Below are 27274 nucleotides of genomic sequence, written 5' to 3'. Positions count from 1 at the left end.
GAAGTGACTCAGCCGCTGTAACACCTACGCTCGGAAAATTAACTTCATTTAAATTAAAGGAGCTGCCAATAAAGGCTTGCGCTAAATGTTATTGTGGCAGTTTAAGTGGATGTCAGAGAGTTTACAGTACTCTGATTTTAATTAAGTCATATTGATTAGGCTACAAACTTTTGGTGGATTACATGTTTCCATAACTGGACGGGAATTTGTGGGTAGGAGGATGAGAGCAAGTTTTTCTCCGTTTTCATCCAAGTGGAAGGTTGGAGCTGCTGCGTCCCAATCTGGCAGCCATATCCACTCACCATAACTGTGGATAGATGGATAGATGGGTAAATAAATAATACAGAAGGAGGGGAAATAGAAATGAAAGGACAGACTCTTTATTAATGGATGGCCTCCACCAAAACAGATGGATTGGGGGATGGGGAGGGGTGGAAGACGAGGATGGTGGGCGGGTTTCGGAGGAGTAGGAGCTGAGCGAGGAGCCTTATTCATAACAACCAACTGTGTGTCCATATAGCTGTCTTTAATAATGGAGGGGAAGATGTCATGCAGATGGACAAACATGAGAGCAAATGAAATGTGGAGGGCAAATATGGACACAGGCAGAATGACAGCCTGCCGAAAGTAAAGTAGTAAGACATGCTCTCCTCTTTGCTGCCTATACTATTTCCGTCATCTGTCCATCTTGTATGCCTGTGTGTGTGTGTGTGTGTGTGTATGAAAGTGTTTATTTGTTGACTGCAGTTTTCAACCCCTGGAGGATTTCCCCCCTTCGACCCTGTAGGTGCAAAAAATAGCCCGGTAGAAACGGGCACGCTTTCAAAGGACTCCATCCATTCTCTCCACCTTCCTCTTTCCATTCCACACACACATACACGCACGCAATTCTGATTTCTATAAATCATTTAGCGACACTAATTAGTACTTTTGTTATCAGAAACTGCCCCGAGCCCCCTATATCTCTGCAGTCTTTCATTTTCTATTCTGCTCTTCCTTCCTCCCCGGGGAGACACTTACTCATTCATTCCTTCAGCGCTCGACTCTCACTGGACTGGTAATGGGGATTAAAGGCTAATTGAGGCTTAATTGAATAACGGATTAGAACATGCACGCAGGTGTTTTTTTCTTGTTTTGTTTTTTTTATTCAACTTTTCCGAGGTAACGATTTGTCATGGGCATATTGTTTTTCTCAGCATGCTGATTAACACACCTTTATTTAAGGCATACTGTGCAGGAACTGTCGCTTACTGCTTGTAAACACGCAGGCTTTTTGAATGAAGGGTTTTGCAGTTATTTCTACAAAGAGATGATGCATTGAATTTTGTCCATTTATGTAGCATTTTTGGATTTAAAAAAACAGGGAGGGGAGTTGGATGGCAGAAACAAACCTAGGACTTTGACCTAGGAGAACATTGTTTGTGTCCTATTGGAGACTTCTTTACTCAAGTTCTCCATGTCGGCATCCAGTTCTGTACGTAAGCAGTTATTTTAAGGTAAACCCTCTACATTTTACCTTATCTAAAACAAGTGGTTTTGTTGCCTAAACTTAACCAAGTAGTTCAGTACCATAACACTACTAACGTGTTTTAAAAATTCAAGTCATTTCATGGCATATTATACAAACTGTATTGCATACATTTTCATAAATAAACATACAAACATGTTCATGATTTTGTTGGAACATTCAGACTTGGCCCCTCCTCCTCAGCACACTAAAAGTAAAAAGCAAACCCCAGATTCACAAGTTTTGTCCACTTGATGTTTCGCCTCGTTATAATTGCTTTTTTTTCCCGCTGGGTCTGCTGTGTTTGTAGATTTGTGTCCAAGTGGTGAAGCCAAGGCCTCGTTCAGACTGCCAGCCAAAATCGGATTTTATAGCCCATCCAGATTGGAACTGGATGAGCTATAAAGTCTGAACAGTCACAAATCACATGAAATCCGATTTTTGCAGACCGGATCGAAACCACCTTCGGGAGGTAGTTTCAAATCACATTTGGACAGATGCTAACCACTCCAAACACTCAGATCGGTTTTCACTGTCCGTGATGTCACTCTATGTGGCACACGTATTACGGGCAGCGCTGAGACGAGGTGTCCACTGGCAGCCGCGCCCAACTCATGCGGGCCCGACGGGGGCGTCCATCCGCCCGGTTTCTCCCCTGGTGTGTCTGAGATCTTCTGCACCTCTACTGGACAGTGGTAAGGCCAATACACTGAGGTGACCTGCCTCCATCATGTTTGTTGTTGTTGTTGTCGCTGTCGCAATTATATGACGTCAGACGCTCTGACGTCGTTACTACAGCAACCTGTCAGATCAGTCAATAATGTGGCCCAGTCTGAACAGAGCCATATCCGATTTGGACACTTGCTAAAAACAGTGTAGACAGTCAGCCCTAAAAATCTGATTTGAGTAGGAATCTGATTTGAATCAGATTCGCCTGCAGTCTGAACGCGGCCCAAGAAATGTCAACAAGATCTCCAACCTAAACGACAGAATAGGTCATTCGTCAAAATGACCCATATGAGCGTTTTGCAGTACAGAGCAGAGCGGAACGTTCTAAAAATAGTGCGCACATCATTATACATACACGTACGGTTCGCGGTTGTAAAAAAAAAAGGCTGCTGTTTTATTGAATTTAGGCTACAAAAACCTCCTGGTAAGGCCTTATATAAGACAGTTTAAACAGTAAATAAATGTACGTAGATGCTGAAAGTGATGTAGTTACGAGGACGTGACTCTCCTCCCTCCCGCCCTGAGTCTGACTTCCGTGTTTTATACTCTGCCTCGCCATCATTCATAAATACTCAGGCCACTAGAGGGCGGGGAGGACAGTTCGAAACGTTAATATGGGTCGTTTTTTTGCTTCTTTTACAAGCGATCTATGGGGTCGTTTTTCTGCAGATACAGACCCCTACTGCACACTTCTAGTCAGAAGTCATGATTGAAAGGGACTGCTTTTGCATAAGTTTTATTAACAGAAAATCCTGCACAATATAACTCTAAGCCCTTGTGTGTGTGTGTTGAGTACTTTGCTTAAGAACTTCTAGACAGTCAGGAGTTATTAAAAGCATTACTTGCTCCCTTCCCGTTCTCTCAGATGTCTTTTTCTTCAATTGAATGTTGATGTGATTTTTGGAGTGACGAGTTAAAATATTCTTCACGATTCTGCTTTGAAAAAGTAGCACATGCTGTCAGTAATAATTATTGTAATAGTTTGCCAGTTTATTTTTAAATCAATTTGGGTATTTATAATAAAGTTTGATGTCCAGGACTTCCATTCTGGCTGCTAAAAATATCACATGGAGTTCATTATTACCAGAAAATCAGAGCTGGAAGAGAAGAAGCAAAGGAAGGAAGATGATAATTAAATATACTTAATTGAATACATTAATCATATTGGCTAATTACCAATGCATATTAAAGATGCATGTCATTTAACCAGGCTTTTTTGGCATTCAGAATATTTAGCTTCTCAGAACAAAAGCTCTAACAAAACCAAATTCTACCTGTAACAAAACTGTAATAAATCCTTTTTTTCTGATTTACCTGGTAGCACATGGACATCTCATTAGTCCTCACAGGATAAACAGAGACACATAGACATATTTATTTATTAATTATTAATAAATCTTAATATCATTAATCCCTGTGTATTGTGTTTCCTTTAAGCACTGAAACAAAACTGTATTTTGGGAACTAATCTTTTATCGTTTAAGACCTACATTAGGCAAAGCCCAACAGTTTTAAAGACATAGCTTATGTCTGAATCCGAGCATGTCATGCTGAGGGGCTAAAGGAAAAAGTTCTTCTGTTTTTAATCCGAGCAGCCTTTAATTTATGATATCTAGGGAGAGAAAGGAGCCATTAGTTGGTCCCATGCAGACAGACCGAAAGGCTGTTGGGTTATTTGATTTCAGACGATCAGACAGACAGGTGGACATTCAGACAGACAGGCCGAGTGTGATCTCAGGCTGTCTGCGCTCATTATTATCCCCACATCTCGTCCACTCCCTGCTCTTTGTCTTTCTCTCTGTCTCTTTTGCTTTTAATGTCACCGACACCTCCACACCACAAGCAGATTGGGAGTCAGCAGGTGTGTGTTTGTGTGAGAAAGAAGGGAGAGTGTTCGTGTGTGTGTGTGTGTGTGTGTGTGTGTGTGTGTGTGTGTGTGTGTGTGTGTGTGTGCGTGTGGATGTGTGTGTGTGTGTGTGTGTGTGTGTGTGTGTGTGTTTTCTTCTTTTTTTGGAGGGAGGGGGGATGGGTGGCATCACCATTGCCATGGGAACCCTGGGTTTGCAAAAAAAAAAAAAAGTAATTTGTCTGGTTTCTATAGCAACATGCTACACAATAGCAAACCTAAGAGATGCTTCATGCATCTGCAGCAGGGATAAGGACACTTAAATATTAAGTATGTCTTTAAGGTGTGGGCATAATCAAACATTGCATGTGATAAAATGTATATGTACATGCTGCAGGAAAAGAGATAAATGTGTTGCCCTAATTCTCTTGCAGACTATATGCTATTGGCTGTTAATAAAACAAAATTAGCCTGCAATAATTCTAACCCCAAGGGAAAATATAAGTAGCATCAGTAGGCACAGAGGAATATATATTGGGATAATAACCGACCGCATTTATGTCTCTTTTGCATTAATGTTGGCTGCGCTTTAAATATGTTAAATTCCTAGAAAGCTCTCTCTCTCTGTCACACACGCTGCCACTCACTCGGTATGTTTGTTTCTCTGCATTGTAGCGGCTCGGAACGGCGAGAGGCGGGGCAGAAAACGGGGCTCAGAGCGGGTCGTGAGGGCGGTGCAAAAGAGACAAAAAGGCAGCGAGAAAGAGAGAGAGAGAGAGAGAGAGAGAGAGAGAGAGAGAGAGAGAGAGAGAGAGGGAGAGAGAAACGGCCCCCAGTTTGAAAGCCGGTAATTAGTGACGTGCCTTCCCAACGAGGAGAGCAGTCGCTGCTGGGAGAGCAGCCCGGTGGCAGATGAACAGGGGCTCCGTCAAACCACCGGGGCGATGAGGAGAGGAGAGGACGGACGACAGAAAGCCTTCTGCCGCAGAGGAAACCCAGATTAGGCTGATCTGACAAACAGCTCTACCGGCATCCCCGGCCGGTGCGTGCACACCGCGTCACCTATCCTGCGACTCCCCCCTCGGCCCACCCACCTCGACCACCCCCCAGGTTGTGCGGTGACTTGGTGGTGTAGGGTGGAGCTGGACGCACGGACAGCCGGCAGGATAACATCTTGGTCTGGATAGATGATCTCCGTCATCACCGGGTCGGTCCCCCCGTTCCCCCTGTTTAGGTATGTACAGCCTGGCTTCAGTTGTGTGTCTTCTCTGCAACCTGTCCGAGTGCACAAACAGAACTACTCAAATCATTAGTCAGTTTTCGGAGGAAGCTTAACAAGTGCAATTATGAGACCACTTTGGCTCTGCGATTTTTTTTCTGTTGCGCACAGAGCCATGCAGCTTGCAGAAGGCACTGAGCGCAGCAGGGTAGTGGCTATTAAATGTAAAGTAGGCTATCAATATGCTTTCTAACTGCAGAGCAGAGAAATGCAGGCTAATTTAGCAGCTTTTTGCTCTTTGCGCTATTCCAGCGGATGAGCGAACCCCGGGGAAAAGGGCGCCCCTGTGACCGGAGGAGGGTTGGATTCTCCCCGGCTGGTGACCTCCTGCTCCGGGGGACAAATCCTCCCACCACCCGGCGTCCCCTCTCCTCCAGCAGACCGACAGCAACGGAGCCCACCGATGCGTCCGGCAGCCCCTGATGCTCGTCAGTGCTCCGGGGCTTTCCGGTCGGTGGGAGAGGCTCGAGCCGCGGCCGCGCGCTAGGATGCTGCGCCAGGTGTTGCACGCGGGCCTGAGGACCTCCTTCCACGCGCTCGGCCGGTTCGTGGCGAGCCACCCGGTGTTCTTCGCCTCGGCGCCCGTGCTCCTCTCCATCCTGCTGGGCGCCAGCTTCAGCCGGTACCGGGTGGAGGAGGACGTGGAGAGCCTGCTGGCGCCAAAGCACAGCCTGGCCAAGATAGAGGGCAACCTGGTGGACAGCCTGTTCCCCGTGAACCGGTCCAAGCACGCGCTCTACTCCGACCTGCAAACACCGGGCCGCTACGGGCGCGTGATCGTCACCACCCGAAAGGGGAGCGTGCTGGACCTGGCCCATCTGGACACCATACTAAAGGTATGCACGTGAACGCCACGCTCACACACTAAGCACATTTCCAAACAGTTTCTGAAAAGCCAATTTACTTAAGCTGGCCCTGATAAACAAATTAATGAAGTAGAATAAATTAAATGTGCTTTCAAGTAACAGCATGCTTACAAAACAGGCCGCAGCTGATAGAAATGTAATTGTTTTAAATATAGGCCGGGGGTCTGCAACCTTTACTAACAAAAGAGCCATTGTTGGTTTAAAAAGAGCAAAAATGTCAGAATGGAGCCGCAAACCTTATTTTGAGCCTTAAAATGAAAATTAAACAGCCTACTAAGTCTAAATTAGCCTACCAACATTATTGATTTATTTTTTTTATGAATTATTCATAGTGAGCATTTATTAATATAAATGTATCCGAATGCAGCAAGGACTGGGCAAATGAGAGGCTGGACACTGAAGAAATATCTGTAGGAAAACTCAAAACTAGACTTAAAGCTGGCAAAACCTTGAGGTTAAGGCTTCGGGCTGGAGACTTTAGTGAGCTATGATGCACATTTTAGTTGACGAAAATGTCAAAACATTTTTTATATGCTGTAAATAAGCTACACAATTTTACAATTGAATACAAATTGTTTTTGGCCTATAGCATTGAAAAATGCAAATTTAAATGTAAATAAAACAACCGTTTCATTTCATATAATTTTTTTGTGACAGCCACATGTGGCTCTGGAGTCGCAAGTAACCTACCCCTTATATAGGCCTACACACACAGGACTGATGACATTAAACTAGGACAAATGCTTTAAATAATGGACATATTTTTAACATTTTAAATGGCTCTCTGGTAATCATGTTTCAGTTCAGGAACCCTCGAGGCCCACACACGAACACATACTCACAATCAATGATTTAAGGACTCTAAGGTTGAAATGCTGCTGTGGGCTAGTGCCAAGTAAAACACATTTATACACTGGTAAGGCAGAATATTTGACAATTTACCTCCTGTGCTCCCCTCCCATTCAGAAATACACACAGAGGTAAAGGTCAGTACCTGCAGGCCAGAGCACATATGCAAGCTGTCTCCCTCCTCATTCTCACTGATTGATAGTCATTAAACAGAACAACACAGTCCCATTTGAAATAACCCCAGACAACCTTTATCGTTATGAAGCAGGGCATTTTAATTACAGAGTGGAGTTAGTTGGAGCTCGGAGGCCTCTGTCTCTGCGTTGGTATTCCTAAATGGATTTATGAGTATTAGTCTGACACCCCTGGAGCAATTAGCCAAATTATTTCATGAAGTTATGCGGCTGTAATCAGAGCTTGCAAACTGACAGCCCCGAGACACTATCTCTTTTGTATAGGTGGAGTGGAAAGTGGGTCCATGCATGTCTGTGTGTGTGTGTGTGTGTGTGCGTGTTTGTGAAATGTGGTTATTTGTGACCCACTTTACATATACCCAGAACACAGCGTTGGTCCATAGAGAACTGCCACAGTTTAGAAGACAGGCTAGCTTAGGGCTGTGCATCATTTTCTGTGAGAGAGAAACAGGTTGGTGCATCAAAGAGACTGAAAAAAAAAATAGACTATTACATAATCTTACACTGTTACGCATCATCTGTGAGGTTCAAGACACTTCCCTTCTCTGCCTGGCTTGTCTACTTGTGCATCAGTTTGTGAGCTCCTACGTTTCCCAAAATGCCACAGAATAACCCTGCAAGAACAGGTCTGAACTTGTTGCATGAGACAGCAATAGCAGTGATAGCCTGTACTAGACAGGATCACCACTTGCAGCAAGAGTAAGAGTTGTGAGTCACACCCAGTGACTGCATTGGTCTATTTAAGCTTCTGTCAATGCAAGAAACCCTTTCTCTTCTATGATGGATATCTTTCTAAATATGATTAATTAGGGCGCTGTGCAGCATTGTGAGTCATAACACGCTCTTGCTCTTCGATTTTCGAAGACATGAAAACACAACCTTATCTTTGACGCTGTTGTTCGGAGAGCCAATATCCTTGTTCTGATAAAACTGCAATGTCTATCTATCTGTGGGGGGAAATACCTTGGTGTGATGTCACATATTATCCAGTCATCTGCAAGAGTCTGAGTGGCACTGTAGGTGGTCCAGACTGAAATATCTCAACAGGTTTCTCAACATGGATTGCCATGAAATTTTGTACAGACATCTATGGTCCCCTAAGGATGAAGCTTACAGACTTTGGTGATCCCCTGACTTTTCATCTTGCGCCACCATCAGGTCTATATGTCTCCAATACTTTGGTTTATGGCCAAAAACCTGTAGAACTAATGACATTCCCATCAAGCATGGATAAGGGGCAGCTATAGTTTTTGAAGAAAAAAAAAAGTTTCATTTTGTGCATGCACAATTTCATCTTGACGCTCGTTGTTGATGTTGCATCCCGGCTGTTTGCTATGAGAGGTCAAATTGTTTGCACTACCCAGCAGAAAGATCTGAAACTGTCTTTTCATTTATGTTTGACTATACTGTTAATAGTTTCATGAACTTTCAGTACAATTGTTAAAGATACCTACTTACTTGACCGATATCTCTATTTTTATCATCCATTGCTTCAGCGCTCAGAGCAAAGTTTCCACGAGAAGTAGCCTGTGTGGTATTTAATTTCCACTATGATGGCAACCAATTATAATCTATCTCAACCCCTTATCTGTGTTTCATGCATCTTGCGATCAGCAGGGATGCACCTCCAAGGTTTTGAAGCAATGTCAACAAAGTCGCACAGACCCTGTTGTAATGATCAGCTAGCTATTCAATCTACTTGACAACAGGCAAGCTAACAGAAGAGAATAGGTCCATTCTTGGAGCTGGACTGAACGCATTTAATATGCAAGAACAGATGTTTGTAGGAAACATGTGTGTCCTATAGTCATGATCATAATAATCATGAGCATGTTCACATGGTAAAAGTAGCATTTAGCTAAAGCACTGTGGCTTCACAGAGCTACTTGCACAACTTTAGACTTTTAGTCTTAATTTACGATGTTCATGTTTTCAGAACTGAGTTTTCTTTCACTCTCCGGACACCAGAGGATTCTAAGCCAGATACATTTCTTTTAAAATACCAGTATTCAAATTTGTGATATAAGCTAAAGATGCAATTTTTGATTTTTGAATTAAAAAAAAGAGCTGCTTCACTGGTCAAATTAAAAACACTGATTAAAACCACTGAAAACCACAGTTTTGCGATGAAAATATATTTTCAATCATGATCAGTCAACAATTACAAAATGCTCATGTATTTAATTAATTAAAATAATTTAATTAATATCTAAATTCAATAATAAATTATAAGTATTGTGCATTTTGTGAGACATACACAGAGAGACAGATTCAACATGACTGCGAGAGGACTGACTTGCACTTTGCTTGACATCTGGGCTGAGGAACACAAACAGGAGATGCTGAATGAAGTCCACAAAAACAATCATGTTTATAAAATCATTTGAGATCAACTGGAGGAGAAAGGATTTGTGGGCACGATAGATCAGTGCAGAGTCAAAACTAACCAAAAGTATCAATTTCACTCCTCTCAATCTGGACAGATTGTGAAAGCGCCTTTAGTGATCAAAGGCACTTGGGTTGAGAATTTTAAGGTCCTACCAGGACATTGCTAACAATAATAATGAGATGTTGGAAGCATTTGGCAGTAAACAGCAGCAAAAATGAAATGAAGAATTTGTAAATTTTACATCAGGAGGGTGCATTGAAGGAACTTTCAAAACAAATCATTTATCAAGAGACATTCTTACACACATACACACACACACACACACACACACACACACACACACACACACCTCCCTCCCTCTCTGAAATGAATGCAGCACTCTGAGGTGGGAGACAGCTCTGCCCGTGTTCGCTGTGGCAGAGACTGGCATCAGGCCTGTTGCTTAGTAACCAGTTCTGTGGATGCTGGCACTGTTGTCCTCTCGCCATAGAAGAAGGAGGAGGATTCAGAGACCACTATTGTTACTCTGTCGAGTAAGACACACACACTCCCCCGCATTTCTCTTTCTCTGATTCACACAAACAAACAGCGAGACAGTCAAGACACACAAAGTTGGCGAGTGAGCCACACACTGAGTTGTTCTGTGCTGCACAGTGAAAAACTTTGATAGGACTTTTTCTTCCACGGCTTATTTTTTGCTAAATTGGGCCACTGGGAAAGCTAACTTGTTCCTCGTTTGTGTGTCTGCATGTATGTATCTTCTCCCAACACAGCTGCACAAGCGGATCTACCAGATGCAGGTGATGGTCCCGGCCACAGGTGTCAACAGCTTCAACTACTCCTTCTCCTACCTCTGTCTCCCCGACGACAAGAACGTCTGCATCATCGATGACATCATCCGCGCCATGGAGGAGATCCAGTCAGCGCGCACCTCCAACCGATCCGTCCCAGTCCTGCGGTACCCGATCACGCAGCTGGCAGACGGGCGGCAGGCGTACATCGGACACCAGCTGGGCGGCGTGCAGGGCTGGGGTCCCAGCGGGGCGGTGCGAGGTCAGGGGACAGGGGCCAGGGGAGAAGGTGTACGGTCTGCGAGGGCGTTGCAGCTCACCTACTACCTCCAAGCCCGCGGTGACCTAATGGATCGGGTGGCCAGCCAATGGGAAAAGACCTTCTGTGCAGAGTTACAGCACTTTGCAGCGCTACACCCTAAACTGGGGTTATACCCGTCTACTTCCTCTTCTCTGAGGACAGACTTCCAGTTCTCCTCTGTGCTGGCACGCCGCCCCCTGTTGGCCAGCTTGGGGGCGTGTGGCGTGCTGGCCGTCCTCTGCTGCTCTATGAGGGACTGTGTGAGGTCTAAACCTTGGTTGGGACTTTTGGCCCTGCTGTCAATCACGCTGTCAGGCCTCACTGCTGCTGGGATTCTCAACCTGACCGGGGCCACCTACAACTCTACGTACCTGGGCATCCCTTTCGTAATGCTTGGTAAGTTTAAACTAATGCTCTGAAGGTAAAATAACAACTTTACAAGATGTATTTGACATTTTGAGTCATTGTAATTCTGTATATCAATGTCTTCATCCTTCATTTGTCTGGAAATGGCCTTTTCATTCTTGAAAGTACACCTTCACCAAGGCCAAATGCCCTATCTCGCAATGTTAATGTTGATTCGCCTCTCTTTTATTTAATTTAATGGGTGCGTGCTACACCCTTCCACAAGTTTTCATGAAAGTCTAGCAAGAAGTGTTTTCCATAATTCTGCTGACGAACAAACAAAGCCAACCCCAAAACATACCCCCCCTGGGGGAGGCAACAATAACAATGGATTAAAAAACACAAAGAAATCAAAGAAAAGTCAGTGTAACACATGGCAGGAGGAAGCCACAGTGAACATTGCCATTGCTTTATATCTCAGACTGCCTGTGTACACTGTCTGCTTCTTCAGTACCTGTGATGGGTTTTGCAGATGCCAGCCTCAGGCTGAATGCCGCCTTAAAGTAGACAGGTCGTCAAAATGACTGACAAGTGGCGGGGCATGAACCTGACTCGGCACTGACGATGCATTTTCTGAATGGGGGGGCAGAAACTTAATCCAAAGGGTCTGAAAAGGTTAGTTGTCAAGTTGGGGATCTTGAAGTCTGGAATAAATCCTGGCCTTTTTCACATTTATAAGTGGCTAAAAATAGTTCTAAAATATTTGGATAAAAGGGAACTCTTAAGGGGTCAGCATGCTTTAGATTAAGTGCTTGTTGGATTGTTGAAGAGCATCTTAAAATAAACATTTCCAGCACTATAAATGTGTGACTTGCGGTGCAGTTTTACAGACGTGATGTGATGACAGTGAGCACACGAGACATCAGACCGGCACATACGAGCACTCCGCAAATGTCAAGGACGACCTCTTTTGGTGGATAGAAAACAAAAGGTCATTTACATGTCAGTGCAATTCAACGCATACATTTTGGAAACCCATTTGTGCCTTTATCTCTTGTTAAACTAACATTTGTTTTATAGACATCTCTAATAATTATCTTGTGACCTTCCCTGATCCTGATCCTTTTACGACAGCCTCGTAAATTAAGGCTGATTGGTCTTTGCTGTCAAGCCCCTTCTGTCCATCCCAATCTAATACAGTAGCCGGACATTGCTTATCCGGACATCTATACATATTTGATTAAATTAAGTGTTGTCTGTAAATAATCAACCAACAGTTTGATCGAAGCTAGGCTGAGACTTAGCGAGCCGACAGTCTGATGCTGCTTTACTGTTCGACTAGCTATCCATTAGTAGAAACTGCCCCCAGCATCATATAACAGCAATATTTCCATATGTTATGAGCCTCGAATCTCTGTGTAAAAACAACAGCTTTTTTGACATTTTCCTGCTTCTCCCCCCTTAAAGAAGCGCAGTCTTGGCAATGGCATGGTGCCGGTCTGTCTGGAGCCATTAAGCCCTTCTATTAGGATCTTATTTAAGACATGGCAGGGGAACAAATTGGAGATCAGCGTTTTTGTTGTTTTATTGTGGGTTTAATTAACTACACAGCAAGTCTTTGGCATAGTGTTAATAATTTGAACCGGTTTGTTTGAAGTTTGGAGACGCATTTCAACTTCCTCTGTTTATTCTGTTGCCGTCCACCCAGGATTGTTTTCACCCTAAAAGAGGGACAGTGATGAGAGCCTACTTTCAATGACATAATAAAGGTCTGATGTATGCATGACTCACGAATTGATGCAAGAATCCAACTTTTTTTCCCCCCAATAATAATTCAGAATTTTAGGTCTCCATCAATACTAAGCACCAATCAGATGCCATTGCTCTCTTTTTCGATTATTTTTTTTTATGTAAGGCAACTGGAGGCCAGGGATGGCAGTGGCACTAAAAACAGCAGCCAAGTGTGACTCAATGAATGTAAATTACGGCAGAAACACTCAGTTTTATTAAGCAATGAAGAAACCGTATTTAATATGGATCGATCACATCATCAAGACTTAATAATGTTAGTATAGTTCACGTGGGATGCAGCAGCTCGGGGACTATAACATTTATTTCATTTGGTTAATAAGTAAACTTAGTGATTTAATTAGTAGGTTTGGACAGTGATTATGGACAGGAAGCAAAGAGAAAGAAGTTCAAGTACAGTAAATACGAATTTAAGAAACCAGGAGTAAAATGTATAGGATCTGTGTGAAGGCGACTGCATCATGCATACTAAATGATGTAGGATGTGTGCTACACATGTTGTCTATACCATAATTACTCTGTAATGTGGAGGAGGAAAGGCTGCTGTTAGGCTTAAAATAACCGTAGTGAGAACAGAAGAGACGGGGGAATAGAAACAGAGAGGGGGCTTGGTGAAACATCACTCCGAATGGGGGATGAGATAAGGATTCTCTTAGCAGAAAATGAAGTTAAACTGTAGTTAGAAGGAAGGAAAGCAGGGAGGGATTTTTCAGAATCAAGTAGGCAGTCGGAAAAAAGGTCTGCTTACACAGTGCAGAAAGGCAGAACATGAAAGGGAGGAAGAGACAGATTTAATGTTGGAAAAATGTGGATTTCTCTTTTGGAATCAGACAGAAGAATTGTTTTTACTTAGCAGCTTATTAATCTACAAAGCTGGCACGAGACACAAACTGATGTGTTGTTAGGAAGGAATGCAAAAAAATAGGCTGTTCCATTAACTCGTCTTTGATGGGGAGTGTGTTTGTGTACAAATTGATGAGAAATATATATATATATATAGGCTTTGGGACACTATTGTATTTAATTGATGATCAATTAATGGTCGTTAAGAATCTGGTCGATCACATCGAATTTTTAATCGATCTGTGTATTTTTTATTTTAATTTGCGTATCAGCCCTCACTGAACTGAAACACAGCCGAGCATTCAGTTTTGCGGCCGTACGTCAATAAGCCAATGAGCTGAGAATTAAGTTGTATAAAGCTACAGTTTACAAACTGAAAGTTGCAATAACAATTATAAAACACACAGAAATATAGAGTATTAATTGGAGGAAATTTAGCTTACTGTATCAAACCTTGCTAGCATGAATTACTGAATTGAATTTGATCCAAAAACTTATTTAAACACAAAACACATTTAAATATACAAGATTACTGTGAAAACTAACCTCATGCTTCTTCGGGGGCTTAAATACAAAACATTGAACTAACCCTAACCCTTGACGTTATCTTCACCGGATCACCTCACGCTAGTTTTACGATCGACAGGAAGTCTCTTTTTGTCTTTTCAAAATAAAAGTGTTTGTTATCAAAACAGGCTTTTGCATAGTACTCTATATATATCTTTCATTTTGCCCATGCATGCCTGCAGCGATTATTCGATGAATTGATTGTTAACGCTATAGATGCTCGAGTTGGCAGGTTTCTTCCAAACGCCCATCCCTAATTATAATACATATCCATCATCCATGCATTCATTTACTTGCAACATTGTCCATTATCAAACCATTTACATTGATAGAGGTCCAAGTTTTTGTGGTATTGAAGTGCAAAGTATTCAAGGAGCATCAAGTATTGAAATGTCAAGTAAAAAAAACTGGCACCAGTGCTTGGCCAGATCTGGAGTCCGGTTGCTTTTAGAGCTGAAAGGAGAAGCCAATAAATGTTTGTCAAATGAATCCATCATCTGACAAACTTCTCTTGTAGGTAAATTCCAACTTTTATCACATATAATGTTATTATCTGTTGCTGTCCTCTGTTTTATAATATTGTACATTCTAAAGTCTTGGTCGATCACCAGATTTCTTCAGTCATTTTCATATTTCTTTAGTCATTTTTTATGTTTTTCCCATGCTGAATGCCTTATTTCCAAGAAGCGTATGAGCACATTCTCTGCTCAACACAGGATTTAAAGTGATGCTTTTGCATAATTCTTTGTGGCGAAAACACAGTTTGACAGATCTGTTTATTATTTCAACTTGACAGCCCCTAATATCTTTTAGTTCGAGGCTGTTGTTTAGACCAAACAAGACATTTGATGATGTCTCCTTGGGGTCTGCAAAAGTGTGAATGGCATTTTATCAACCAGAAGAATAATCATTTTAAATCTTCATAAGTTTATTTCAAGGCCAAGGCCCTTTGCAGCCTTCAAAATTAACAAAATATGCATTGAAGAAGTTTGAAAGTTTTTGATATACTCTCTTGAAGCATTTTAAACATACACTTGCTGTATATTCCCCAATACAAGGTATTGAAAACAGCAATATTTTGGTATTGATATCAAAACAGGCATAATTACAATACCGATATTGTTGCATGTGATTGTCTACAGCCATTTTTTTATACATCAGATTGATGTAGATTGCTCTAATATATCATCACAGGTTGCAGCACTGCTTAGAAGGTTGAGCTGTATGTATGTATGAAAGGAGCACTGCAAATACAAGAATTTCGGATGATTTCATCGTTCCAGTCCATCCTGTTAATGGCTTGCAACCATAAACGTCTCCGCCTAGCTTCAAAGGGAGTCTTTGACGAAGGCAATCGATAACAATGAAGGCCAGTTTTTTTTTTACTATTTCTGTTCTGACGTGCAACAGCACAGCAAGACATTGTTACCCCCGAAACTCTCTTGTTTCCCTCTATTTATATATATATATATATATATATATATATATATATATATATACATATATATACATATATATAAATATTTTGGTCTAATAATTTTTTTCATGATTGTGTATATATATATATACACAATCATGAAAAAAATTATTAGACCACCCTTGTTTTCATTTTCTTGTTCATTTTAATGCCTGGTACAACTAAAGGTACATTTGTTTGGACAAATATAATGATAACAACCAAAAATAGCTCATAAGAGTTTAATTTAAGAGCTGATATCTAGACATTTTCCCTGGTTATCTTGATGATAACTAAAATCATTGTCAAGAAAACCATGGAAAATGGCTAGATATCAGCTCTTAAATTAAACTCTTTTTTCTTCGTTATATTTCTCCAAACAAATGTACCTTTAGTTGTACCAGGCATTAAAATGAACAAGAAAATAAAGAAAACAAGGGTGGTCTAATAATTTTTTCCATGACTGTATATAAATACAATTTTAAGTAAGATTTTACATGCATAGTTGCAGCAGTACCTCTGTCCGTAACACACAAAAATCCTCAGACAAATGTTGACGTGCAGCCACATTTAATACCATTTTTAGTCCTTACCATCCCGACAGTGAATATGGGTCAGTGATTGTTAAAGTAACTTATAATAATAATAATAATAATAATACATTTCATTTATATGCCTTTCTAAACACTCAAGGACACTGTACAATGATTAGAACAGACAAAACAGGGTATGAAAAATAGACACAAGAAATAAAACAAAACAAAGAGTGCGGTGTGGTGCGGTTTCAAAAAATAAAACAAAGAAAAAAGTGTTGTGCAATCATACTGAGTAAGTTAATTGGAACAGATGAGTTTCCTGACAGATGAGTCAGTGTTCCTTATATTCTGACTTGTGTAAAATAATCTATCTTTTGCGAAACAACCATTAAAATAATCAGGAAAAACATCTGGAAGATTCATGTTTTTTTGACAACTGTAGCGCTCGTACCGCTGGGATCAGGAGCTAACTGTCACTTTCTGCCACCAGCTAGGCTCCGCCCACAAAACATGTCATTGCTGTTTGAAAACAGTTAATTGGTTTATAGTGTTCACATCCCTTTGTGTGTGAAACTCTTGCCACAACAAACAGTTTAAAGTTTTTCTGTATCTGAAATCAATTTTATGACTCAACAGTAATATCAAGGGCCCGAGAGTTTGGGCAAAAAAGGACACACCCGTGTTTTATGGCTACTTTCTGATGTATAACCCCAATGTGTGTGTCTGAGTGTGTGTGTTTGTCCATGATTGCACATTAGCCTGTCTCAGGCTCTGGTAAATATCAAAATCCTTGTGCAAGTGGCGTCCCCAGCCTCTCGTTTGGCTCTCATCTTCTCTCTGCAACATTAACCTCCCCACCTCTTCCACTGTCATTCACTGTCTAATTCCCTATTTTTCAGACACACACACACACACACACACACACACACACACACACACAGACTCACAGATCACCAGACTTTCTCAGCTGCACCCACGCCTGAAGTGTTGGTACGTTACGCCTCTGCTAAGGTGTTAAGTGTTTCGCCATGCTGAGGTCACTGGAGAGAGAGACAGGGAGGGGGTTACTTGTGTCACTGGTGACTCACAGATGCCATGGCAACCACGATAGTGGAAACCATTAAAAACCATCTGCTGTACGTATATAAACACATATGTGCGTGCACGTTCGACTGGACATGCTGATGGTGCATTTAAATCACCTCAAATAGACGTTTATGTGAATTCAATGCAGCATAAAAACTGTATTCTTTAGATGATATTACTCCTGTTTGAAGGTATTTATTCATTAAGGAGGCTTTGCTTTTATGCATCTGATAAATGTTCTCTACTATAAATTATAAATGTATTTTTTAAATTAATTATCATTTGTGTTGACTTCTTATTGGTTAAATTATTATTTCCTGTTGCTGCAAAGTTCTTATTTCTCGAGTAGGATCGCTGAAGTCACAAGAAAACTGTATTTCTACGGTGCCTTACATCTGCCATTTCACATAAATAGGATTGAGGTGTAACGTTATGCAGCGAGGACTGAGTAAGCTGAGTTATTGCACTTCCTTGTGCAATGTTGTGATTCCTCAGATTCCTCAAAATGAATAAATTGGTGGAATGTGAGAAGGAATCAAAGGATTCAAGGGAAGGGAAACAGGTTGGTTGGAAATGAGCAAGTTTTTATGTTTGGGGACTGAGCTGAACGGTAAATTGGAAAAAAGCGTTTCCATCTTCGGTTTAGCGCTTTAGCTATTTTTCGAAAAAGCGAGAGTAAATTCTTATATGCACATTTTTTGAAAGTTATATCAAATGTTGGTGTTTCCATCAAGCTTTTTTCATGCAGATCATCAAAATGTGCAGAAAAATTTGTGGATGGAAACACAACTACAGACTTGCAGGATGAAAACAATAACATCCACATGCTGTCACAGCTGGTAAAAAAAGTCATCTTTGAGTTAAATCAAATCAACCTCCCTGAATCCAAAGATGATTTATTGATAAACTAAACAAATGACTTATACCATATCTTCATATTTGTGTCTTCTTTTGCTGGTACATCATCCAGATTGTTGTTGATTCTGATGGTGTTTTAAGCTTTTTTCAATGTTTTTGTCCATATACAGTCATGGAAAAATGATTAGACCACCCTTTTTCTTCATTATATTGTTCATTTTAATGTCTGGAACAACTAAAGGTACATTTCTTTGGACAAATATAATGATAACAAGAAAACTAGCTCATAAGAGTTTAATTTAAGTGCTCATATCTAGACAAGTTCCATGTTTTTCTTGATAATACCCAAATTAATGATCAAGAAGACTAAATGGCTAGATATCAGCTCTTAAATTAAACTCTTATGAGCTATTTTTCTTGTCTTGTATCATTGTATTTGTCCAAGCAAATGTACCTTTAGTTGTACCAGGCATTAAATGAACAAGAAAGCAAGAAGAAAACAAGGGTGGTCTAATTTTTTTCCATGACTGTATTTGGATATACAATTCATATTTCTTTATTTTTCTCAGTTTGTTTAGTCGCGACAGTAGTATCCAAAAGAGATGCCAGTCAGACTCTATAGACAAAAAACACCTCAAGCAAGCATAAATATTATTGTGCATAAATTATATGTGCATTTTCAAAAGTTATATTGAATTTTGGTGTTTCCATCAAGCTTTTTTCATGCGGATCTTCAAAATGTGCAGAAAAATTTGTTGATGGAAACGTAACTACAGACTTGCAGGATAAAAACAACAACATGTCGCAGCTTGTAAAAAGTCATCTTTGAGTTAAATCAAATCCCTGAAATCAAACGATCCATTTCATTCAACTTATATTCCCTTTTCTGTTTCCCATCAGGCCACGGGCTCTTCGGCTCCTTCGAGATGCTGTCATCGTGGAGGCGAACCCGGGAGGACCAGCATGTGAAGGAGCGCGTGGCGAGCGTCTTCGAGGACGTCATGCTGCGTTTCTCCGGCTCCACCATGCTCCACCTGATGACCCTGGGCCTCGCCGCCTCGCCGCTCACCAACATGGAGGCTGTCCGTCTCTTCTGCCGCACCGCCGCCTTGGCCGTCACCATCAGTTACGTTTACATGTTGTCCTTCTACAGTTCCTGCCTGGTGTTCACCGGATACCTGGAGACCGGCTACAGGCACGGCTGCTTCTGCAGGCGAGTCCCCAAACCGGACCGGCTGGACTCTAAACCGGCCTGGTACAGGTGTCTCATGTACACCCGCTACCAGGACGAGGCTCAGACGACCAACCCGCCACACGTGGTCGACCACGCTCACGACCACGCTCACGACCACGCTCACGATCATGCTCACGATCACACGCCGAACTCCAATCTAACTCACACGCATGCACACACACACCCGCACCCGCACCCACACACGGCGAACAACCCTACGGTCACGCATGGACACGGCCATGAGGCTAACTCCACACACACACATCCACATCCACACCCACACCCACACCCACACACACATTCCAGTGCGAGCACGGACCCTAATCCTCAGGACTCTCACCTTTTGCTGGGGTGTGTGAGGCGCTGCTATGGAGACTGGATCACTAACACCTACGTCAAACCCTTTGTGGTTCTGCTCTATCTGGTTTACATCTCCTTTGGACTGATGGGCTTCCTGCAGGTGAGACAACAATACAACAACCAAAAATACAACATTTGTCATTTTGTTGCAGTATTAAACAGCCAGACTCCAAACTGTGGTATCAAATCTTTGTATGGGTTAGTGCGAGGCAATTTCATTGGCTGAAAGGTTAATGTGACCATAATTTAAAGCTGAAGTAGACAGGAAACTGGAAAGGCTAAAAAAAAATGTAAAAGGCCACAATTTATAGTAGAGAGTAACGTCTTCTTTCAGCTCTCCATTTTCTTTTATTTCCGTAGCCGCATGAATGCAGCGAAACACATTTTCTGAATGAAACATGCATTGAAGAGCATAAATCCTTCAGAATAAAAGCCTCATGTCCATAAATGTAATCTATCTACTTCAATTCTGCACAAACGCTCCAGAAGTTGTAGCATTTGAAATATAGTTTTATAATTGAAAATAAGAACTGCATTGTATGTAATTTAGTCACTAGCCTCTTTCAGACTGCTGTTTCAAGCAGAAATGTTAACGCCTCTGTGACGTTTCGCCTATTATGGGATCCCGGCTCTGTAACGCCCTCGGAGGTTGTAACAGAGGCGTTAAATTTACACGTACTGCCGCTACTCTGTGACACACCACTACTGTCTCCTCCAACTTTGTTCTGCAATGGCAGATTGCAATGTGAATGTACGCCAGTATTACGCTGTTGCAGAATCAGTATGAATGTCCTAAGGTGAAATGGCCACAGAGAATGTTGCAACACTTTTGCAGAAACGCAGTATGAAAAGGGCTACTGACTGACAGATTGACAGATGAAAATGAATGGGTTATTTCGGTTATACATTACAAGTAATAACAGAAATATAACAATTTGTCTGAATATGCAACTGACAAGAAACATTATCAAACAGCTTTACACAAATCCATTTCACACAATAAAATTCCCACAATCCATCCCCCCCAAAAAACAGAATAGACGGAAGCCCGAGGTTTGTTTTTGCCAATCCTATACAGATGAGGGTGTGTAGCTCCTACGGGTAAAAAAGTTTGTTAAATGGAGTTTTGGGACAATAGTATTGTCACTATTTTAACGAGATGATTTATTGATAAACTAAACAAGTTACTAATACCATATCTTTATATTTGTGTCTACTTTTGCTGGTACATCATCCAGATTGCTGTGGATTCTGATGGTGTTTTAATTAATGTTTTTACACATATATGTAGATATACATATGATATTTCTTTATTTTTCTCAGTTTGTTTGGTTGCTACAAACAGGGTAGTATCATTTGAAAAAGAGATGCCAGTCAGACTTTAGAATAGAATTAGTGTTTACATGACTCAGACACTCATATAAACGTAATAAAAACATAAAACTACTGTGGAACCTATAACAAATGTGTTTGTGTTGTCGACAGGTGACCCAGGGTTCTGACCCCAGTGCACTGGTTGCAATGGATACAGCGACAGTATTGTACACCCGCGCCCAGCAGCGTTACTTCAGCTCGTACTCCCCCGTCATTGGATTTTACATCTATGAAAGCGCCCCCTACTGGAACGACTCGGTGCAGCGGGACCTGCTGGAATACGCCAAAGGCTTCCAGCGAATCAGCTGGCTGGAGGCTTATCTGAACTACCTGTCAGATCGCAACCAGTCCACCAGCCAGCCGCGGGAAAACTTCACCCACACGCTCCGCCACTCTTTCCTCCGCGAGCCGCAGTTCGCCCACTTCGCCGACGACATCATATTCGCAGAGCGGGGTCAGGGCGAGGAGCCGGACGTTGCGGCGTCCAGAATCTTCTTGGTGGCCAAGACGACGGAGAACAAGCGCGAGGAGATGTCAGTGCTGCTGGACACGCTGCGGCGCCTGTCACTGACCTCACGTGTCCGCTTCCTGATCTTTAACCCCTCCTTCGTCTACCTGGACCGCTACGCTGCAGCGGTCAGCTCCCCCCTCAGACACTCACTGCTGGCGGTGCTCTTCCTGTTGGGTCTGTCCTCGCTGGCCGTCGTGGAGCCGCTGGTGTCCGTGTGGCTCGGCCTCACCCTGCTCTCCGTGCAGTTCGGGGTGCTGGGCTTCATGACCTTGTGGGGCGTGGAGCTGGACTGCATGTCTGTGTTGTGTCTGATCTCCGCCTTGGGGCACTCCGCGGACTGCAGCGGCCCCCTCCTCTGCGGGTTCGCCTCGGGTCGGGGCGACAGCAGGACTCGCTGGGTGAGAGTGGCGCTGGAGAGACACGGCGTCCCCTCTCTACAGACGCTCATCTGCTACGGCGCCGCCCTGGTGCCCGTCGGCTCCGTACGCTCCAACCTCACACGCACACTGTTCCGCTGCCTCACCCTCACGGCCGGCTGCTCGGCCCTGCACACGCTTGCGTTCCTGCCCACCCTCCTCACCTTCCTGCCCCCCTCCAAGAGCCGGGGACACCGGCCCGACGGGGAGGGGCAGAGACAGGAGGTGGAGTGCGTCGAGATGAACGACAGCACTCGAGTGGTCGACCAGATCACCACCGTCTGAGCATGGGATGATGTTGTACTTTTTTTTTCAAGTGGTTGGTTGCAGTCTGAGCAGCCGTTAATGCATGCTGCAGACAAGAGCGCCGATCCTCGTGACGAGCGGAAGAAAAGGCGAGAGGAGGAAAAACAGAGGGTCAAGAGGAAACGGTAACGGTTTGAGAGTGGGAGGCTAGGAAGAGACAGGTTTCCAATGCAGTGTATCCATGGTTACCTGCTTGTTGCTAGTGCTGTGTGGCATGTGAATGAGCTCTTTCCCCAGAACAGCCAATCAGGAGTCGAGGATCAGCTGAGGTCACGGCCCCGGCTGTGACGTTCTCACAGAGGAAGTGCCACATTTTTTTTCACGTGTCCAAAAGTTGCTTTAGATCTGATCACACTGTTTGGCTACCGCTATCTGTTCGCCATATCAAGTTGCACAAAAACAGCTACAATGACATGAGGCAATCATCTGTATGACTCGAGTATTTCTACTTTAATGCTGGACAAATAAAGTCAGATCAAGAAAACATGCTTGTTAGTGGTTTTGACTTTGATATCTTTAGTAAAGTAATACATACGGGGCAGTTTTGGTGTATTTAGATGGAAAATTTCACAAAAATATCATGAGCCATAAATTGCATTTTGAACAATTAAGGCACTCACAGCAAATAAATGTGATGTGGATTTTTAATGTGATTTGGAACATCTGAAAAAAACAAGTCAGGATTAGAATAATCTCTTTAACCTTTTCACAAGAAAATGTCAGACAGTTAATCAAAAGCTGCAATTCTTGCTGTAAAAATTAAAGTGTCAGCTCATTTAAATTTCAGAGACAAATATTTTTGCACCTGCTCATAGTGGTATCTCTCCAGGCAGATCCTCGTGGTTGTGATATGCTGACGTTTTTAGCTCTCTTACAACAGTGTCATCGTTCATATTGGTAATCCAAAGTGAAGAAAATGTCCCTATGAGCACTCAGGACACTAAGAATTTTTAGCCATTACCCATGAAGCTCCAATCAATGCTTTCTAACACCAGTTTCCAAGCTCTCGGTGTTCCTGACGTTAATGATTCTTACTGTGTTTGTTAACATGATTTTCTCTCGCCTCTCTTGGATGATAAAAGTGTCTGAACACTGTGTGGGCCTGTTCCCCATTGCACAAAACAATTTAGGCTAAGGTTGCTCTGAAAATTTCATCCAAGGATGCCTAGGAAAAGATTTAGTTGCATAAAATCATCATAAGGATTTCCTTAGGAAGTTGTAAGCGAAACCCCCTTTGATCTCTGAAGTGTTCGCCCTTAGCTACTTAAGTATTCCCTTAAGCGTTTCTAGAAGGTCCTAAATAACCATTTACTCATTATTTTAAAGGGGCTCTTACCAGTCTCTGAAAAGCAAGATTCAGAGATCTTAAGACAGCCGTTAAATCTATAGCTCTCTTGCACTAGCAACCTTGAAGCGAGCTAACCAAACATTAGCATAACTGTATAATTCTCTTTATATTAATGTCAGCTGTGTAGTTTTACTGAAACAAAGCCGTTTTTGTGGACTCATTCAATGTTTGACTATCTCCTTTCTTGCTGTGTGGTAGAATGTATTACCAACAGGTTAAATAACCCACAACTAAGTTTTTATAAACTGCAGAACTGAAAAAACTAATTTTTAAGAGGACATAAGTGGATACAGACAGACGTTTACAAATGTGAGACATCAGCAGTTGCACTGGGGAAAACTGCGATCATGAAACTATTTAATATTAATATTTGGACAACCATGGGCTATAGCTAAGACTGTTAAAATTAAACATATCATTTGATTATTTTCTATGTCTACCAGTAACGACAAGTCGGCTGTTGCTGCTGATAATGTTAGCTAATATCCACTTTTGTCCTCCTAAAAGTGAAGTTTTTCTGTTCCTCAGATTTTAACTTATTTCTGGGTTCATTAAATTGTTGGTGGTACATTTTACCCCACAGCAGACATTTTTCTGTTTTTTTGTTAGCAGACGAAAATTGTCAAGGATGCTCCTTTCAATACAAAGTCAATGGCGAGCAATGGTTGATTTCTCCCCCCTGGTGGGCGTGGTCTTCAGAGCATGATGCGTTCAGACAAAACAAAGTTTAAAGGTAGTTTATGTAAAAGGGCTAAAACACTCCATTTGCATCCCCAACCTGACCTGCATCCTTAAAGGGTGGTAAATTTTAAACCTGACACGACACAAAAATAAAAAATGCATCAAAATCAATTTTGTTCTTAATCTTTGACATATCCAAAGCTGTGATAAAAACCAATGCCCCAGCCAAAACTTATTCATTATATGGAAAATAACTATACATTTTTGTGTGTTTTGTCTTTGAAAAACAGTGACATCATGTAATCTTTGAATGTTTGGTAGTTTTGAGCAGGCCGGAAGTTGTTTAAGAGGTTTATGCAGAAAAAAGTAGCAAAAATATTAATCTGTAAAGTTTTTATCATGTTTTTTTTGGAAGTGGACATTTTCATCCCAAAAGCCCTGAAAGCGCAGTAAATTTTAAATCTGACACGACACAAAAACTAAAAATGCATCAAAATCAATTTTGTTCTTAATCTTTGACATATCCATGGCTGTGATAAAAACCTATGCCCCAGCCCAAAAATATTTATTATATGGAAAATAACTAAATTTTTGTGTTTTTTTCCCCCCATAAAAAACATCAGTGACATTGTGGAAACAAACTGGCATTTAAAGGGTTAAAATGCCCAAAATGTTTAAACATTTGGTAGTTTGAGCAGGGCTGAAGTTGTTTAAGAGGTTTATGCAGAAAGAAGGAGAAAAAAAATATTCATCTATAATGTTTTTATCAGGGTTTTTTTGGAAGTGGACATTTTCAGCCTTAAGCGCCTGAAAGGGTGGTAAATTAAAGTGGGCCTAGAGGGTTAAGCCGGTGTACCTAATAAAGTTCAAGGTTGGACATGTTGTGCATTCAGAGATGCTCTTTTACATACCTTGATTGTAACGAGTGATTATTTGAGTTATTGTTACCGTCTGGCCATTCTCCTCTGACCTCTGGTATCAACAGAGAACTGCTGCTCACTGGATATTTTCTCTTTTTCGGACCATTCTCTGTAAACCCTGGAGATGGATGTATGTGGAAATCCCAGTAGGTCAGCAGTTTGTGACATACTCAGATCAACAGTCATGTTAAAAGTTGCTTAAATCACCTTTCTTCCCCATTCTGATGCTCGCTTTGAACAGCAGCTCGTCTTCACCATGTCTACATGAGTAAACAGGTGTACCTAATGTAGTGGCCGGTGAGTAAAGATTTTAACACTATAAGTGCAAAGTTAAAAAAAAAACCTAATTGTTGATATCAAATACTAATTGATCTTAAAGATTATAACACTATAAATGCCAGGTTTCTTTCATAATACCAACATGATTTTTGAAGACAAAAAAATGAAAAAAAAGAATGAATTACTTTCAATTCACTACATGCAAAGTAAAAAAAAATGTGTTGAATTCTTACAGCCTGGAACTTGTCAATGATTAGCAGCAACACTGATTTTGTTGCATTATTGTTTTTTGTGCAGTGTCAAATACACTTGTGCTGCTTGGCGCATAAAACGCGCTCTTTAAAAGCAAGCTATGAAAAAAATATTATACATTATTATATTCTACTTTCATTGAACAGATTTTTTTAACCTACATCTGACCTAATTATTGATGTCAAATACTAATTGTTTTTTAAAGATTTTAACTCTTTAATTGAAAAATCAAGGTCCAGTTTGCATTGGGTTGCTGTCATGTGATTAGCTGATTAGATATTTGCGTTAACAGTTGAATAGGTGTACCTAATATAGTGGCCGGTGAGTGTATACTGAAGCCTTACCATCGCAATTAAACAGTCAACATTAAGAAAATTAAAAAAAAATCTTCCTGTCTCCTCATGATGCAGCACAACCTAAACAATAACTATAAAAAAGCAGCAAAAATCTCTTGATGTGGTTAAAATAAAACCCATTACTGTGAAACTGCACACTCATCCACCATACCACTGCATAAAACATGAATATAGATATGAGTTTTATTAATTGCAAATGTTGGATCACACAGAGCTTTCAGTGGTGGAGAATTTTCAATTTCCAAGACTCCGGTATAATGGCATGAGAGCTAATTTATTCACCAGGAAGTGATGTCAGCACCTACGCTGTTGTTTCTCCTCCTGTCTTTCTCCAATCCATCAATCACTTCTAAAGAAAGTATTGTTCTCTGTCAACCTCCTGTGATTCTCCCCTGAAGGGAAAGGAGCTTGTTGCCTTTTATTCTTCTATTCCTGAATTCATCTTGGTGCTTGAAGGTCTGTGTGTGTGGGAGTGCTTCCTATTGTCAGTCCATGCTCCTCTCTGACACTTTCCTGAATGAAAGTATTGTGCAGGCTCTGTACAGGCGCAGCAACCATCAGTGAGACAACGGCATGATCCCCCCTCGCCGGTTTCTCACCCATGAGCGCTGCAAATTGGTTTTTCTTAAGAGCACATGCACAACCTCCACGTCGGAGGTACCTCTAACTGTGGGCTGCGTCATCTTCTGTAAAACATGGTAGTTACACAATTACAGGGCTGAATGCAGGTCCTTCTAAATATAACCTGCACACAAAGGGCGCCTTCTGCTTCATGTTCTGCAGAGACTCTGGGAAAGCTTCTGGAGAAGTCATGCTGCAACTAAAAAAATTCCAAATTGTGTATAAAAGTAATCCAAAAATGTTTAAAAGTTCCGGTTTTACAAAAATAAGACAGCCTTTCCCTCCATCCTGTTGGTTCACACTTGAGATTGAGCCTTCAGGGTAGAAACACACAGGACACGGGGAGGCAGCCAGCAACCACCAAC

The 27274-nt window shown here is 41.7% G+C and overlaps 1 protein-coding gene across 1 annotated transcript; it reads left to right on the top strand.

Annotated features, from left to right (window-relative positions):
- Positions 1 to 4904: 4904 nt before the first annotated feature.
- ptchd1 (patched domain containing 1) lies at positions 4905 to 22936 on the top strand. The gene is made up of 5 exons (XM_059326512.1): positions 4905 to 5316; positions 5614 to 6197; positions 10433 to 11147; positions 19152 to 19945; positions 21331 to 22936. Exons 2-5 carry the CDS (start codon positions 5784 to 5786, stop codon positions 22429 to 22431), a joined length of 3024 nt encoding a protein of 1007 aa, XP_059182495.1. The 5' UTR covers positions 4905 to 5316; positions 5614 to 5783; the 3' UTR covers positions 22432 to 22936.
- The last annotated feature ends 4338 nt before the right edge of the window (positions 22937 to 27274 follow it).

The sequence above is a fragment of the Centropristis striata genome, chromosome 23 (genome assembly GCF_030273125.1).
Source record: "Centropristis striata isolate RG_2023a ecotype Rhode Island chromosome 23, C.striata_1.0, whole genome shotgun sequence".
Lineage (NCBI taxonomy): Eukaryota > Metazoa > Chordata > Actinopteri > Perciformes > Serranidae > Centropristis > Centropristis striata.
The sequence above is the reverse complement of the archived record's forward strand: the minus strand, read 5'-3'. Positions and strand labels throughout refer to the sequence as shown.

Bases quoted from the DNA above. Each gene is read 5' to 3' on its own strand.
- ptchd1 (XM_059326512.1), top strand. From the start codon at position 5,784: ATGCTCGTCAGTGCTCCGGGGCTTTCCGGTCGGTGGGAGAGGCTCGAG. The intron at 6,198-10,432 runs GTATGCACGTGA...CTCCCAACACAG, and splicing joins ATCTGGACACCATACTAAAG to CTGCACAAGCGGATCTACCA. The intron at 19,946-21,330 runs GTGAGACAACAA...TGTTGTCGACAG, and splicing joins GACTGATGGGCTTCCTGCAG to GTGACCCAGGGTTCTGACCC.